Source organism: Tyto alba, unplaced genomic scaffold (genome assembly GCF_018691265.1).
Source record: "Tyto alba isolate M040663 unplaced genomic scaffold, T.alba_DEE_v4.0 Super-Scaffold_33, whole genome shotgun sequence".
Taxonomy (NCBI): Eukaryota; Metazoa; Chordata; class Aves; order Strigiformes; family Tytonidae; genus Tyto; species Tyto alba.
Genome location: NW_024881308.1, coordinates 1,687,117 through 1,703,528, shown reverse-complemented (window position 1 = coordinate 1,703,528; position 16,412 = coordinate 1,687,117). Strand labels below are relative to the sequence as shown.

The window sequence follows — 16,412 nt, the reverse complement described above, 5'->3', positions numbered from 1 at the left end:
TGTTTGGGCTTTCTTTCCTACTAACTCCAAACATAGTTTGCTTTTTTGACTGTTACCGAAGACTGAGCACATGTCTTTGTTCAAGTACATACCTTCAGACCAAGAATTTGCTCTTGCACTGCTCAGAGTTCATCACTACAGGTATGAAATTGGGATTCTCGGCCACAGCATGCTTCACTTTATGTTCAGCTGCACTGAACTGACCTTTCTATTAAGCCATCAGTCAGTCCTCATCCTTACTCATCAGTCAGCACAGACAAACTGCCCTGCACTAATCCACTGCCTTTCCTAAACAGGACAGTAATGCTGAACATCGTAACTCCCAGGGAAGCTCCCTGTGAAACTTGGAAAATCTAAACATTTAACTCTTTTCCCCCAATCCTCAAGCATGCAAAAGGGCCTCTCGCTCATTCCATGGGATCACTCACCCAGGGTGGTTAAAAGCCTTTGACACAAAGACCTGACAAATGTCTTTTGGAAAGACAAACAACAGACCTTCTCCATATCTCTGTGGACTCCTTTAAAGAACTCCACAGGTCTTGCAAGACATGACTTGCCATTAAAACACCAAGTTTATACTCTCTCATGATATCATGAATCCACATTTCTAGTAATTCCATTCTTTATTATAGTTTCTGTTTTCCCTGTACATAGGTCCATCTTACTAGTTCAGAATTCCCACAAACCCTTGTTTAGAGTGGGTATCACGTTTGCCACCTTCCAGTTCCCAAGCTTTAACACAACTTGTGTAAGAGGTCACACACCAGTTAGCACTACCCTATTCTGCTCTGTCTGTCTCCAATCTTCTTCAGCATATCACAACCTCCAACACTGTAACAGTATCATTCCTATTTAAGGATTTGGTTTACACAGAGATGGGATTATTTTCTTGTTTACCTCTAGGCAATTTTTAAACACATAACACACATCAAGGTCACCAATATAAACCAGGATTCCTGCCTATGAGCCAGAATGAAAAAAAAAAAGTTACAGAGGAAAACTTCAGCCTTACTCATTTCATACTTGAATACATGCTAGCAGTGATGGCAACAGTCACTCTTTGCCATTTATACCCAAGAAGAGTGCCCTGGGCGGTGGCCAAAGGAAAGCAGCTTCTCACTCTAAGTAGTTAGATATGCTAAGAGGAGGAGACCTGGAGTCAGTTTCAAGAAAGCTAGTCCACTGTATCAAAGGGGCCATAAACACTAAAAATCGTTACCTGTAGTAGTAAGGAGATATGAGCTGCTTAAGACTTCCCCAATGGCAGAAGAAAGGTGAGCTGTCTGGAAATGGCAGTCCCTGGCTCAGTTACCGTTCTAGACAGCCCAGGTGGCAGCACTGCTACAGAGAAGATCCTATGGCAAACTTTCAGGTAAAGTTTAAGGAGCAACTTTTAATCAACCCAAAATTATAAAATCTTCCCTAAACACCCAGGCAGTAAAACAAAAATGGAAGTTTACTTAATTTTCTGCAAATACTGAAGCACCAGGTCCAAAAAAGATTCCTTCCCACCCTGCCTTCAGGACAGCACTCCTGAAGGGAACCCAGCTGAGAGTAATGCAGCTCTGTGGAAGCAAGCAAGGAGCTTCCACATACCTTTAGGATGGGAAGTGGAAGCATTTCTCTGCCTTCAGTACACCTTTAATGGGCAAGTGGAAAAAAAAGCAACTCAAATGAGAGATCAGTGAGCAACAGCTGTTAAGAGGCAAATTACCATCTTCTACATGAAAGCAGTACCTATAGTTCCTTTTTGTCATCATCACTCCCTGACAAGGGCAGAGCTCTTAATTAGCATGCTCCCAAATCTCTAACATCTGACTGAGTAACTGGTTAGAACCACATTACTTAACTGTTGTCTCCAAGATAACTCCAGATGAGGTGGGTTAAATGTTTTTTGATTTGCTGACTTCTAAGAGTCTCTAGCATAAGTGGCTAACTCCTGTAGAACAAATTTAAGTCCACTGGCAATAGCATGCTTTTCTAAGTTCTCTCTTGCAGATGCCTCAGAAGCATCACAAATGCCATCAGGCAGCTGCAGATAGCACAAATACCACTGTTCCAGAGGCTGTTTATATGTCATAACACGTATGTTTATATATAATAACACATTGCTGTTAGAAGTCCCTGGACTTACTTTGAGAAACTCCAGTTTTAATCAGAGCTGAACACTACAGAGTCACTGACCCTGTGGGAATAGCTGCGAGTCAGAGCAAGAGAGCAGGTGACGTCTTCTGAATTATTTTGTGGCAAGTGAACTACTGTATTTTTGTTATTGAACATACAAGGGGCTCTTAAGTCTACCTAGAGCAGCAACACCCCTCTTTAGCAGGAGTGTGGAAAGAAGGGGCAGTGCCATGTATGTGCTGAAAAGGACTGCTGTGCATTATTTAAAGCAAAATAATCTCTAGTGATTAATACCCAAGACCCACAAGAGTAAATATTGTAGGCTAATTTGAGGAGCTTCGTCAGCATCACAAAACAAGAAAGCACAGTGGAAGAACTGGAAGATGTCAAAGGGATAGAGAGTATTCCTTATTTGTAACTTTTGTATGTTATATGTCAGTTTTTGTAATAATACTTAGTTTACAAAACATGACAAAAGGTTGGGTGTGTAGCCTCTTCCTTGGGCTAGGCCTGCAGAAACATCAGAACATCTAGATGTCTGTAATCCAAAGTGCAACTTGACACTTCACTCCTTAGGAGCTTTCCAGAAAGCAGGAACCAACACTGCTCATGTCAAGCTAAAAAGACAAAACAGAAAGGAGATTTAGCAGATGAGTGCCAGGGAGTGCAGAAGGTATTTCAAAACACCAGTACAGTCAGTTCTCAACTTCCAATTACAAAAGGCCAGTAGAAATTTCCCTTCCTAGAACATAAGGGTCTATGAAAAGAGGGAAGCAGACCTAGCAGCTGCTAACAGCCAGCCATCAGAACAGACTTGTCAAGCTGGCAAGGCAAAATGTACACTCAAGTCTGGCCTAGGTAGTTATCAAAAGCTCAGAGCAAGTTTAATTACAGCTGTTACGCTCAGGAACTGTAAAGAGGCAGCAAAGAACTCTTTCAAAGGGTTCTTCATCCAAGGAATTCCTTATTGTTTCCTTACACCATAAACCAGCCTCATACATTCTCACAATAACTGAGAACTCAGCCACTAAGTTACAAGGCTAGGCCTAGGTTGCTCAATACACCTCTAGCACCACAACAACGATAGTAAGAGTTGTAATCACACGAAAGCCCAAATGAAGTGCACATAGGACATTCATCTATACGTATGCCTAAACCTTGTTTAAAAATTTGCATACACTAATGAATGGAGAAGGTCCTACATCACAACCACTCCAGGCAGAAAACAAGAAAACCTGCCTCTCATTAAAAGGTAACTTGGACAAAGCCTTTGACAAAAAGGCTTTAAAAAAATTTAAGGCAGCAATCTTAAATTAAAAAGATTTAAGGCAGCAGCAGACAAATTCCAGTCTTTTTGGCTTCAGAAACAGCTGTATTAGGCTTTTGAAATAATAATTTTATGGGTTACAACAATCAAAAGCCAAGATGTCAAGCAAAGTCACTGGCATTTTAACTTTCAAAACAAGATTTATTTAAAAAAAAAAATCCATTTATGTCATAGCTAAGCACTGAACAGCTAGGGAAAAGAGGTATCTGAAAGTTAAAATGGATACTATTTCTCACAAAAAGTATTACAACTGCAACAAAAACCCTTACAGTTCCCACACCAGACTAAGCAGACTCATCAGCTACAAGGAACAAAACTGCTTTGCAACAAGGTAATCATTGTCAGTAACCCAACAAAGGAAAGAGGAAATTAAAAAGAAAAAAAACAATTGTGAAAACAGCTAGTTTTGCTATAAAATCTTGGTTTGATCATGATTATACACAGACCTGGATCCTCCTCACCTGTCAATCAGGGAATCTCTCATGTTGGTAGCAATGGTACTCGGCTGAGCTTCGTTCAGCCTGAAGATACTCTCGATGACGGAGAGCTCAGTGCTGGTTGTATCCAGCCCACAGAAGGCACACCAGTCATTGACAACCATTCCTGCTGCAATGACCTCGCTGCCACGATTCACCGTTCCAGCCTGGCAAAAACAAAGCAGCAAGTGTTAACAGGGTACGCTGCCAGCAATGCATTTTGTTAGGCAACCTCATTACGGGTCTTTGGCGGAGGGCCTCGAAGCACACTCTTGAAAAGATTAAAGCTTCTGCCATCAACAAAGTTATAAAACTTCAGATAAAAAGATTAATGGACAGCCTTTAATCTCTGGAGAGAAAATTGTGTGATATTCAGTGAAATAAAATCTAACAAATAGGAAGCATACAGGCACAGCAACTGTGAAATTCACAAAACTGGTTAGGCAGGCAAAGAATTTTATTAGTTTATTTTAAACACTGCCTTTGGCCAAACCACAGACAATCTGACTTTCTGTATGAATCAATCAGCACAACTTGCATACTCCCAGGAGAGCAGTGTTTCAGAAGCAAACTAAAGGTGCTAAGCAGCTTATCCAGACTCAGAAAAGACAGGGAAAATGTCTCATAAGGCTTGCCACATTCAAGTCTTCTGATCTCCCACTTGGAACAGCCCTCCAGAGAAAACAGTATCTAGGGACCCATGAAATGTAGAGACATTAAAACTGAGAAATAGGTTGAAGGGGAGTGGCAAGAGAAAACAGAAACCCACAAATGCCTTACCACTAGTGGAACCTGAAGCAACGAAGACAGTTCATCCTGATCATCAATTGAAGTTTTGGGGTGCACAATTCCTCCCTGGTTACTAAAAACACAGTAACTTCCTACCAGCACCTGATCTGCTACTGTTTGTCTGAAAACCTCAACCTTCAGTACATCTGCCAAGATCTCTTCCGTCTCCTGCAAATGGAAAGAGAGAATAAAGTTATCAGCAAAACAGTATCACTGAAATTGAAGTCAAGCTATTCCTGCACACATCTATCAGCTGGGATCCTCCCCTTTCAAAGCCCACCAACACTTCCACAATCTGATCAGTATAAAATGCTGACTCAACCTCTACACTCCATTTGTTTCCAGTTACCTGTGCACGCTGAGCTGGGACATTGTAACCAAACACAACGCCGTGCCTTTGCTGAGGAATGCTCTTCTCCCCTCCCGGAGGATGCTGGCACTACATCAATTGTGTCAATACCTGCTCTCTGGACATTCCTCTGAACCAGTCCTCTTTTCTCCCAGACCACTGGGACAAAATTGTCTTATCCTTCTGTATAACTCTAGGAACTTCCTTCCCCTCCAGGTTTTCACTGTGAATTACTTTGATTTCTCCCTGTCTGGCCACCTTACCTTAATTTTTACACGTATGTAAAACACAATTTACTGCAAAGACTACTACCTCCACCCCCTCTTTTTTTCCCTTTGCAGGCCCAACACCAAGTCCCATTTCTTCATCACCAAACTGAAAGCAAACACTGTAAGGACCTTCACTACCTGCAGCCACACAACACACCTCTCTCCAATGCTATTAAGATGTAAGTTCTCCAACTTGAAGTAGCAGCAGCTTCATATCCTCTGCCTTATTTTAAATTTTCATACAAGAACCTTTCATTTGGCAAACATGCACACCACCACCACGATGTCTGTGGCCTCTTTCAACTATTACAAATTTCAGCAAGCTAAGCAGTAGCTTGTAACTACTGCTGCGGTCCTGACTAAAAACTCTTCTTTATGATCTTTTTATAACAAACATGCACACTCTCCTTAATTCATTCAATTTAACATATGCAAAGCAAATTGCATCTGACAATATACTTCCATATCTCAGTCCTTCCCTTCTACAAAGGGCATTCACTACAGCATGCTGAACAAGAGGGCACACACTATATTTGGGGCACAGTCCACATCCACAAATAAAGATAAGTATAGGAAAAAAAAAAAAACAGATCAACTGAAACCATGTTATAAGTCCAAAATCCAATTCTGAGACTTCTCTCTTCAGAAGAAAGGGAACATGAGGCAGCACAGCCTCCTACGGGACATTAGCTCAGCTGTTAGCAAAGGTCTCCCGATGCCCACACTACCTACAGCGATCCTCAACATCTACAGAAACAAACTGCAGCTTGGCAATCATGTCACATGCACCCACTGTGAACTGAAAAGCATTACAGAGCCATATACCCTGTCAAGATCCGGATGAACAAGAGCTACGTAGTCATTGCAGGTAGTGACATTGCCCAGTGCTGAGAGACGCTCTTCTACTCGTTGAATTCGTACAGAATCTGGAAGACTATTGCGGATATGTTGAAGCTCTTGGTCTGTTGTACTGCTTGGGACCAACAGTCCATGTCTGTTTCCTAAAGTGGCCAAAAAAAAAAAAAAAAAAGTTTCCCCAGGACTTTCTACTTTCCTGATGTTCATGTAACAGCGTGAATTGTCCTTGGGCTCTTCACTCCTCCCAAGCCCAGAATTCAACCCAAGAGAAAGAATGTTACGATTTAAAAATAACACAGCACCACAGGTAAGGAAAAACCAGGATGAAGCACAGACACATCTCAGACCTGAAATGGGTGAACGGCACTGTCTTTCATCACTTGTTTTTTTAACAAAACGAAAGCAAGCCTGAAGTTCTCAATGAAACACTTTAACCAGGAATTTCCCTTCCAGATGCCAACTGCCCCACAAAACATACAGATGCTGCTTGTTTGTAATACTTAACCGTGGCAAAGCTGTAAGATGGGATAGACAAAGACATTCTTTTCACAGAAACAAACCTCAAGCAGTAAGTTTGTCTGCCTGAATTGGGTCTCACTCATCAGAGGCAAATGAAAAACTTTTCTTTGACTTTCACATTTGTTAATACCTCCTCCCTCCCCGGGCTCTGCCCTCCCAGTGCTGGCACTGAACCATCAGCCTTAACAAAAGCGGGATTTCTGCCAGTTTACCAGAAAGCAGGCTTATGTGTGTCTTTAAGCCCTGAGTGGCAAACACTCCCCACTACCCCAGCTCTTTGTTACTGGGCAAGTTCTAGTTTTTCATTTCTTCTCTTCACACACTTGAAGCATAGGAATAAAACCCCTGAGGATGCGGGGTGCTGCCCGCTGGACTCCGCACCTCAGTTAAACCCAGAGGATGCCACAGTGTGCACCAAGCCAGCAAGAGCCCATTTTACCCGTTCCCCCCGGGCTCTCCCGGCGCCCGCGCCCCGGCTGGGCCCGCGCCCCGGGGGCGAAGGGCGGCACCGACACCTACCCACACACATCCTGCCGATGATGCGGCAGCCGGCGATAGAGGCGTGCACCACCGGGATGGTCCCGAAGAGCTCCCCCTCGAAAACGCTGCAAGGAGAAAGCGCCGTTAGGGCACTGCTGTGGGGCTGGTGCGGCGGCCGGGCCGGGCCGCACCCCACCCCCGGGATTCCCTCACCTGTAGAAGTTTTCTGAGCCGCCGATGGCCACGAGGCAGTAGGCGTTGGTGAGCTTGGCGAAGCAGCCCAACTCGTTGTTGTTCTCGAAGCTGGCGCGCACAGCCATGGCCGGGCCGGACCGCACCACGGGGAGGCCGCACCGGCAGCCGCCTCCTTTACCCCTGCAGGGCGCACGCGGCGCCGCCGCTTCCGCTTCCGGCGGGCGGCAGGCGCGGGGCAGAGCGGCCCCGGCCGCGCCTTGCGGGGACAGCGCCGCCACCGGACGGGAGGCGCCGCCGCCGCCGGGAGCGGGAGCGGCCTGACCCGGCGCCCTTCCAGCAGCACCTGGTTGTGAACGTGTCACCTGCGTGCAAACACGTCACCCACGACGCACACGCCACCCGAGAGCCGCAGCATGCCACTCGCGTCTAGGGGCCACCCGTGTCCAGGCATGAGTTGGGTTGGCTGCCGCCTGTGCTGAGAATGCGCAGATCCCACGCGTGTGCAGATCCCACCCGCTTGCAGGCACCGCTTGGGTGCCAACATCAACCATGTGCTCAGACATGCCACCCGTGTCCCCCTGCCACAGCCCCGCTCAGCACTGAGGGGCCCTGGCCACACGCAGAGTGCTCACCTCCCCACCAGGGACCCAACACAGCTCTCTCCAGCAGAACAGCTCCTTTATTTTTAACAAGGCTACCCTGCCTTTGACCATTTCATTTTCAGCACATGGATACAGGGGGAGGAATCACACAGTACAAAGAGAACCTGGGTTCACCCTGAAGACCTCGGTGGCCAAACAGTTCCCAGCTGTAGCAGTGGTTTTGATGTGTGTTTGGGGGGAAATGGTTCTTTCCCAAATGAGTAAAAAGAACATAGAAGTGTGGATTATGTTTATGTCATTTTCTCTCCTGTAATGATCTTGTAATTGAAAATTTGAACTGTACTTGCTAATCTCATCTGAATCAGTTATCTATGTATATTAGAAACAGCACAGACACCTTTTAATAGGAATGAGACTAATCTACCACCCATATTTTGATTTCAAGTCCCAGATATGATGATTGGTGGGGAAAAGCAACCACTTGAAAATAAGACCAAAGGACACCTTGAGGCCTGGTCAGAGTTCAAATCGACTGTGTATATGCTTAGATTTTAACTTGTTGTACTTGGTGATCAGATCCAGCTTACTGTGCCCGAGAGTCATTCGCTTCTCAGCCCCATATGCGCTGTTCTTTTCCATCAGCATGTCCTCAGTGAGTTTATCATAGCAAGGAACTACAGGCTTTTTATCTCGTTTTAGCTGATTATATGGGGATAGCAGGTCCAGTTTTCCCTGTCCAGGACTCTGTCTTTTTTCCATCCTATCAAAAGTGTTGTCATTTTCTGCTGTTGGTTCCCTGGAGGTAGCAGCAGGCCCTTTCTGCTTCATGCTTGTCCCATTGCTACTGCTGCCCTCTGAAAGGGACTGCGATACCTGCTCCTGGCTTAGTGGGGAGCAGTGGCTGCTGTCAGCCTTACTGTCCCCCTGATAACTAGGTTTAGTGGAGTTCAGGGCAGGGTAAGCCTCCGGCTGCAAGAATGTCCTTGCTGTCATGAGATTTGATTTGTGATACAAGGCTGGGGTAGATTTATTTGGAGGACTGTTCGCTGAGTCTGGTGGTTCTCCTTGCTGCTTAGGGCAAACGGGCTTCAGAGATGTGTCTTCCTTCCCCTTCTTATTACCAGAATCAGAGCTTGAATCTTGGTTTTCCTGCTGTACATTGCAGTTGGAGTTTTTCAGAAAGGGAGACACTTTTATGCTTCTGATGCTTATGTTGGAAAGGCTGCTGGAGGGGCTTGAGGTTTCCGCATCATTCACCTGTGCTGGCTTTAAAAGGGAGTTGGCAACTTTTGAGGTATTCTGAGAAGAGGGACATGTTTCAGGATCAGGCACGCAGAAGCTGGTCACTGCTCTGGACTCTGCATACAAGTACCGGAATTCCTTGTCAAATTCAGCAACAATTTGACCACGGAAGTGGGTCACCAGACTGGTGTGGACTTGGCTGCAAAGCCAGGTGAAACTGAAAAAAAAAAAGCACATGTATCTTTAGTTCAGAGAGTGTGACTATACCTAGCATTGATTTTAACATTCAAGTGATGTATTGCTACCCAATTTATGTCATTAAAACTTTCTCTGAAGTATGCAAGTGTGAGTTTACTTGTAGAGATTAAGGCACTCATTACAGAATTACAAAAGAAGAACCTTAAAATGGTAATTTAATTTCAGCTCAGTGATGTAATGAACTGTATGAAGATATAAACAATGAACAAGAAATACAAGAAATATCAGCTGGCTTTCCTTAGCCTTATGAAGGATGTAGGGCAGCAACTGGTCCCTGCCTGAAAAGCATGGCAGCATGTTTCAGCTCTTGTCTTCTCCAGCTTCCTCTTGTTAGTGCTCTCTGCCCATAAGCAAGGAACCATCATTTCCCATTCCTCATCCTGTCTGTGTGTTGGAGAGTACCAGCTAACCATTTGTGGGGAGGCTTGTCAGTCCATGCAGGGCAGGTACTGCGGTGTGCGTGGTTTGTATCAAGCAGACAGTGTCAGGAAGATCTCCAACTTTCTGGAGATGGTGTGGCTGTGGGACAATGAGATACGAAACATGGGGCATTGAAGAGCTCTTTCTGCCCAACTTGTATTGCAGACTTTCTAGCCTGGCATTTGGCTAGCACAGTACACTGCGACCATACCTTCCACAGAGGGTGAGGAGACTTGTTTTGGGGGGATATCAAGGCATGCCTGGTCTCCTGCTCTCTTCCCTTGCTTTGACAGGAGCTATGTTCTCATGTCCTTACCATCTGCAACATGTGATGGACTTGAAGGAGCCACTTAGGCAGGCAGGAGGGTGAGGAATGGAGATCTTGGGCACTGCCTTGAGGAGCAGAAGTCTCCAGAGCCCCACAGGAATACCTCAGGACGGAAAGGCTGATGATGCTTTCCATTAGTATTGCTGTGAGATTCCTCTGACTCTCCATCTTTTCCTTGTTGTCCAGTTAAGAGATGCATGGTGTTAGAAGTTCACAAGTATTTTGCTCAGCAAGTCCAGTCCCTGCTCTTGCAGTACAATGTCTTGGGATCTTTTCTGGGAGGTTGTTATGTTCCACTTTATAAAGAATTAGGTTTTCCTCCAGCTGGGGAAAAACTTCCACTAATTGCCACTCTGCTATTTTCCTTATCTGTTTAACGGAAGCTGTCGTTTCTGCCAAAACTGTAATTTAATTAGCTCTCCCCTCATGTATCTACAGATAGTAACCACATTTCTCCTCTCAATCTTCATTTTCCTAGATTAAACAGGGAAACTCTTCTTACAGAGTAGACTCCCCAGGGTCCTGGTCATCCAAGTCATCAGCTGCTTCTTTTATTCTTGCTATAGTCAATCTACACTAGCAGACTAACTGTGTTAAATTAAACAGAACTTTCACACATGGAAGGACCACCTTAGGGCTGCACTGTCAGCTGCTAAAGCAAGATACTGACTTTGACAAGAGCAGGATGAAATCACAGAAACTACAGGAGAGCAATTGTAATTGTAGTAAGTAAATGTAAAAGTAAATTTACTCACAAGTAAATGTAATTTTGGGACAAGATATTGGAACTATGCTTTGGGACCTCATCAGTGTTCACTTCACAAGACAGCTATTTGGGAACTTTCAGTCAGAAAAACAGCTCTTGGCTTGTTCCTGAGCAGTGTGCAGTTGTTATGGTTCATAATGTTGTTTTGAAGAAAGCAGTATACTTACACTCAGCATACACACCTCCCAAAGAGCAACATAAAATGAAAAGATCAATACTCTCCTGCTTAATATCAAACCAGGTAAATTAAGTAATAATGAAGAAGTAGTAAGAGTGAAAAACCCTTGTGGGTGGCATGAAAAGTATTCAGAAATACCATACCAGAGGCTCAAATCAAATGCATACAACTCCAGAGAGAGACATGAGGGAAAAAAAAAAAAAAAAAAAAAAAAAAAGAGAAAATAGCTGGGATGGCTAAATGACAGAAGAGAAGCTATTAAGTCTGGAAAGCCCATCTTTCCAAAAGGTTGGGTCACACATTGAAAAAGCCATAAGAAATAATATTCAGCTCTCTGTGGGGCTAGCACATGGTCTATGTGTAACAGAGTGCTCAAATAATTCCTCCACATCAGTGTTTATTGTGCAGGAGCTTGGGATGATCCCTGCCCTAAACCCACCTTTATACAGAACATAAGAGAGGATCAGTCTCCTGTTGAAATCTCTGTAGAAGAAATTAGAAAACATATCAACAAAGCAGATACTAATAAACTGGCAGGACCAGGTAATATTAACCCAAAAGCGCCAAAGGAATGCAAGGATGAAATAGCTCAACTACTAACCAGGATGTGTTATCTCTCACTTGAAAGTATCTTGGTTATCAGAAGAGTGGAAGGTTGCTAATATGATAATTTTTTAAAATGTTCCAGACCATTAATTCTCATAATGGACCAGCACAAATTAGTAGAGATTCTTCTAAAGAATACAATTAATGGCCATATAGGTGAATATGCTATAATAGGAAAGGTGGCTTTTGCAAAGGAATTATCTCTCACGAAGCTGGGAGAGTTCTTTGAAGAAATCCAAGAGTCCAGATAGGAGTTTTCATGTAGTCTGTATCAACAGGCTAATGTCAAAGACATCTATCCCAGGTGTACTGCCTGGCTCCCCGGAGTGCCGGTGTTCCCATTCATGTTGCTTATAGCTATTACCCTTCTACACAAGAGTGCTGTGTCTGCACTTCACAGTGCTTAGACATATCCCAACTCAGGACCTACTCCACTCACACATACACTTGTGTTCGCCTGAACTCCTCAAAACCACAAATGTGCTCAGAGGGCTGGCTGAACACCCTCTCCTCTGGAGAGACAGGCTTGCATCCCTCTCGCTGTTAGCACTGTCCCATGAACTGCAAGAGGGCCCAGGGCAGCCAGGTGGAAGATAATGCTTGCTGCTCACCCAGCCTAGCACCACCGTTGCCATCAGACCTGGAAACAGGCTGTGCAAGTGGTCATATTTGTCCTCCTCATTCTGCCTAGGAGGTCTTATGTCTCAGACTTTAATGGTCTAGCAGGAACATCACAACAGCTACCCATCGAGGCCTCTGGCCTCACCTCAGCAGGAGGTAAACAACAGGTCTTGCTTAGGTTTTCCTTCCCTCTCCAGAAGAAGTGACTTCAACCTTCCATCTTCTACCAGCACCCTCTGATCCAAGTACTGCCTCCCTACAGAAACACACGAGATGAGATGGCTGGGTGTACCTCTCACCTGTCCTTTCCCCTGTAAGGGGAGCAGCCACCGATCCATCAATACACTCCTTATACTGGCGTTACGACTGTCCCAGCCACTGATGCTTCTTACAGTTCCCTCCCCAGTCCAGACATTACCGTGTCCCAGTTTCCCATGCCAATCCAATGGGGGCCTGCCCACTCTGTGTCATGGCAGGACCTGGAATGAATCATCCAAGTCTCTCCTACGGCACAGCCCCCCCTTGCCATAGTACAGGTTTCCATGATAGGATGATGTGGCCTTGCCAACCATGGCTATTCTCATCACTACAAACTGACAAAGGTCTTTTTCTCCATGAATAGCATGGAGGAGATAGCCAGGGAATGATCATTCTTGGTCTCTTCTGGTATAAAAACAAGGCATTGAATTACATTAACGGGTTACAAATTCAAGAGGTATTTCCTTGCACAACACAACACACAGGCGAGCTGCGGAGCTCCTCACTGTGGATGCCAAAAGTTCACATGAATTTCTAAAAACGTTAGGATTTTCCTGCTTGTATTTTTTCCATAACAAACTGCTGCACACAGAGATCCTGTATCCAGTTCTGAATCACCCTGGGGCACAAATTACAGGAGTCTGGGAAAGGCTGGCTGGAGGGGAGGACCCCTTCCCTGCTTTGCTTTCAGAGAGAGGAGCAGGAGCCCTGCGGGATCCCGTGCAGCTCAGCCGCTGGCCAGGAGATGGAGTTGCACCACCACCTCCCAGGAGGTGGGGGGACCCCCCCCCAACCCTTCCCGAGGCTGGGGCTGGGGCCGAGCAGCGCACCCTGCAGTATTTCGGCCGAGGGCTCAGCCCCAGCCGCCTTCTCGACAGCAGGATTAGTTCTCCTGTGTGCCCTTCTGTAAAACTGCAATACAGTCTAGTGTTGCAGGGGCCTTTCTAGAGCTGTGCTGTACAGGTGACTTGCAGTTCTTCACACTCAGCTTCTTTGTTTCACCTGTTTCCAACTGAGGAGACACCAATTTGTAGCAAAAGGTTTTTTGTTTCTTTCAGTAGTTTCTCTTATTCATTTTTATTTCTTTCCTGTTGCTTTGGCTTAAAGGCATTATTTTCTTTCCATATGCCAATACAAACCTCTGTGTACCATTTTTGTCCATTCCTAAATGTAGGTACTACATAACACTCGTGACTAGACTTTTAATTTCAAGTGACTTTCCTTTGATAAGATGACAACAATCTGACTGTATTGTAGTAAACTCTTTAAGCTTGCTTCCAATGCACTTGAAATTATTTCCATTTTTCATTTTTCATCTTCATTTTGATTAAAATCAGTGCATTGTATTCAGTTAATTTGGGCATCACATCTCAGTTATTTCTTATTTCTTATTCATCCTTACAACAGTATGCCTTGTCTCTTTCTTCTCGATTCACTTTTTTTTTTTTATGCACCTGAGGACTTATTCTTTGCTTTGGTGTGCTCCACAAGGTTATATATAACTTATCTTCTGGCAATGCTCACTTTATTGCTACACATATTGACCTGGGGTTTCCTTGCTGATATACTGTGCCTTCCATTCCTTATGCACTCACTTTCTGCTTAAATGTAATTTCTTTCTTAAGGTGACTGTTCATCGAGTTAGATCTGGAATTTGCTCTTAAAAGCTCTTTCCTCTTGCGTGAGGCATGGATACCTGAGAGTATGAGCACTTCTCTGCTAAAGAAATTCCAAGCCTCCTCCAGCTTCAAACCCATGTAGCGTTAGCTGTTCATTACCAAACACTTATGTACTTAGTTTTTTCTTCTGTACTGAAGCCATTTGCAGAGCTTTTGTAATCCTGTTGACTTTCTCCTCACTTTTCAGTTCCAGTTGTCGGCTTCAACCCCAAATCTTGAGTTTCTTTCATTACAATATAGCATAAAATGAGCTCCTTCCCCTCTGTGCCAGTGGCAAGACACATACTGATACCTTGACAATCTTCCATTTTGAGCTGAACAATTTAATCTCCTCTAAGGCAACTCAAACAGCCACATAACTCCCTTTCAGGCTGACAATATCACCTCTTTTCTTTAGTCCTAACCTGGCAAATGTTTACTCTAGTTTTCCTGCTCAAGATTCTGTTTAGCTCTAGCCCCATTTGCCCCAAGGGTCCTCTCGTCTGCTGCATTGGTAAATGTCTTCATATCCTTCACTCTGTTATGTTAGATAAATGCTCATAGAAACATACTATTTCTTCTGGTGCCCAGAATAATACTAAATAACTATATTTAGGACTTTATAGTTTTTCCTAGATATCTCAATGAACCCTGTTTTCTCCTTGTCCTCATTTAGAGGAAAGATAATGTTAAGGATGGAAAACACAGGGAAGTATTTAATCAGTAAACACGTAAGAGTGGAGCAGTCTAAAATAATTTGCATATGGTTGTTTGAGGTATGAGCATTGAGCTTGGTTCCCATATTTAGAAAATTATCCAAAAACATGCCCAATTCATACCAATAGGCAGCAATATGTTAGAATGAATTCAGCTTGCCAAGAGTATTTTGGGAAATAAGAAGGGCTTTTACAAAACTATCGAGGAAAATGGTAGCATAGAGAACAACAGTATCAACATATGGGGTTCAGTATGAAAAGGTCAATATGTATACTACTCTCACTGCATGCATGGAATACTGCATATTGGGCTCACAGAAGAGAAAATCTGATGGATAGAGACTAAAAATGGATTTCACGCATGATTTGAGCGTACATTTGAGGAGAAAAGAGTCTCTTCTTACAGCTGAAGAATTAAAAAACACTTACTGAATACCTGAATAGTCAAGGATGGAGTAGGAAAATACCCCCCTGCAAGAGCAGATGCAGAGAGACTAGACATCTGGATTCACTGTCAACACAGAAGAATGTATTGAAACTCTAGGGGGATCTAGCATCTTGGCTCTGGTGCTATTCAATATCTTCATGAGCAGCCTAAATAACAGAAGAGTGCACGGTCATTAAATTCACAAATCATATCCAATAGACCAATGGAGAGGGACTGCACAGATATGAGTTTGGAAAAGGTTCTGAAAAGAATTGATGCAGTTCAACAGGAAAATATTAAAAGAAAATACATTCCAGGCAGTCATGATCAGGTGAACAACACAGGCTAGAGAATGAGTAGGCAGCAGCTCTTGAGGTTAGAGCATGTCTTAAGGAAAACACACGTCTGTAGCATCACAGTGTTGGGAAAAAAAGCAAATATCCTGGGGGTGTATGAACTACATTATGGCCTACAAGAAATGTAATCTTTTCACTTGACTTGAATCCTCTGAGGAACAGGAGATGTTGAGACTGGAAAAGAGACAGCTGTTGGTCAGCATGGTAATTTTACCCAGGCTGTACAAACCAAGCTATATGGAAGGTACTAAACTGTGTTAGTGCCCATGGGAGACAGACAGCACACAGATGTAGTGCTCCATGATTCAATGCTCAGACAGGATGACAGCAAAGAATTAAGTGAGGTGCTCACTGAGATGGATAGTAGAGGCATTTGGATCTAAGTTATGCAGCACTACAGAAAAGCCACTGGTCAATGTCTGTATAGGTCTCATTAACATAAAAAGAGATAGGATGAGTGTCAGGGGTGAAATAAAAGCACGTAGGTAGGAAGCTAAAAAAGATCAGGATTTTACTGACAGCCTTATAAAATGTTCCCTCTTCCATGCTGAGAATGGGACAGTGAACTAAAAGAGCATTTCAGGACATGG

At 44.0% G+C, this 16,412-nt stretch overlaps 2 protein-coding genes across 2 annotated transcripts in view; both read right to left on the bottom strand.

Moving 5' to 3' along the window:
- Positions 1-604: 604 nt before the first annotated feature.
- EIF6 (eukaryotic translation initiation factor 6) lies at positions 605-7,602 on the bottom strand. The gene is made up of 6 exons (XM_042801116.1): positions 7,405-7,602; positions 7,231-7,316; positions 6,160-6,335; positions 4,708-4,884; positions 3,913-4,094; positions 605-2,741 (listed from the first exon to the last, which is right to left on the bottom strand). Exons 1-6 carry the CDS (start codon positions 7,509-7,511, stop codon positions 2,732-2,734), a joined length of 738 nt encoding a protein of 245 aa, XP_042657050.1. The 5' UTR covers positions 7,512-7,602; the 3' UTR covers positions 605-2,731.
- A 445-nt stretch (positions 7,603-8,047) lies between these two features.
- The window catches only part of FAM83C (family with sequence similarity 83 member C), a 29,276-nt gene continuing 20,911 nt past the window's right edge, over positions 8,048-16,412 (bottom strand). The window contains exon 4 of the mRNA XM_032993003.2: positions 8,048-9,447. Within this exon, the coding sequence (XP_032848894.2) occupies positions 8,505-9,447 (943 nt within the window). The 3' untranslated portion in view covers positions 8,048-8,504. The remainder of the gene's footprint in view (positions 9,448-16,412) is intronic.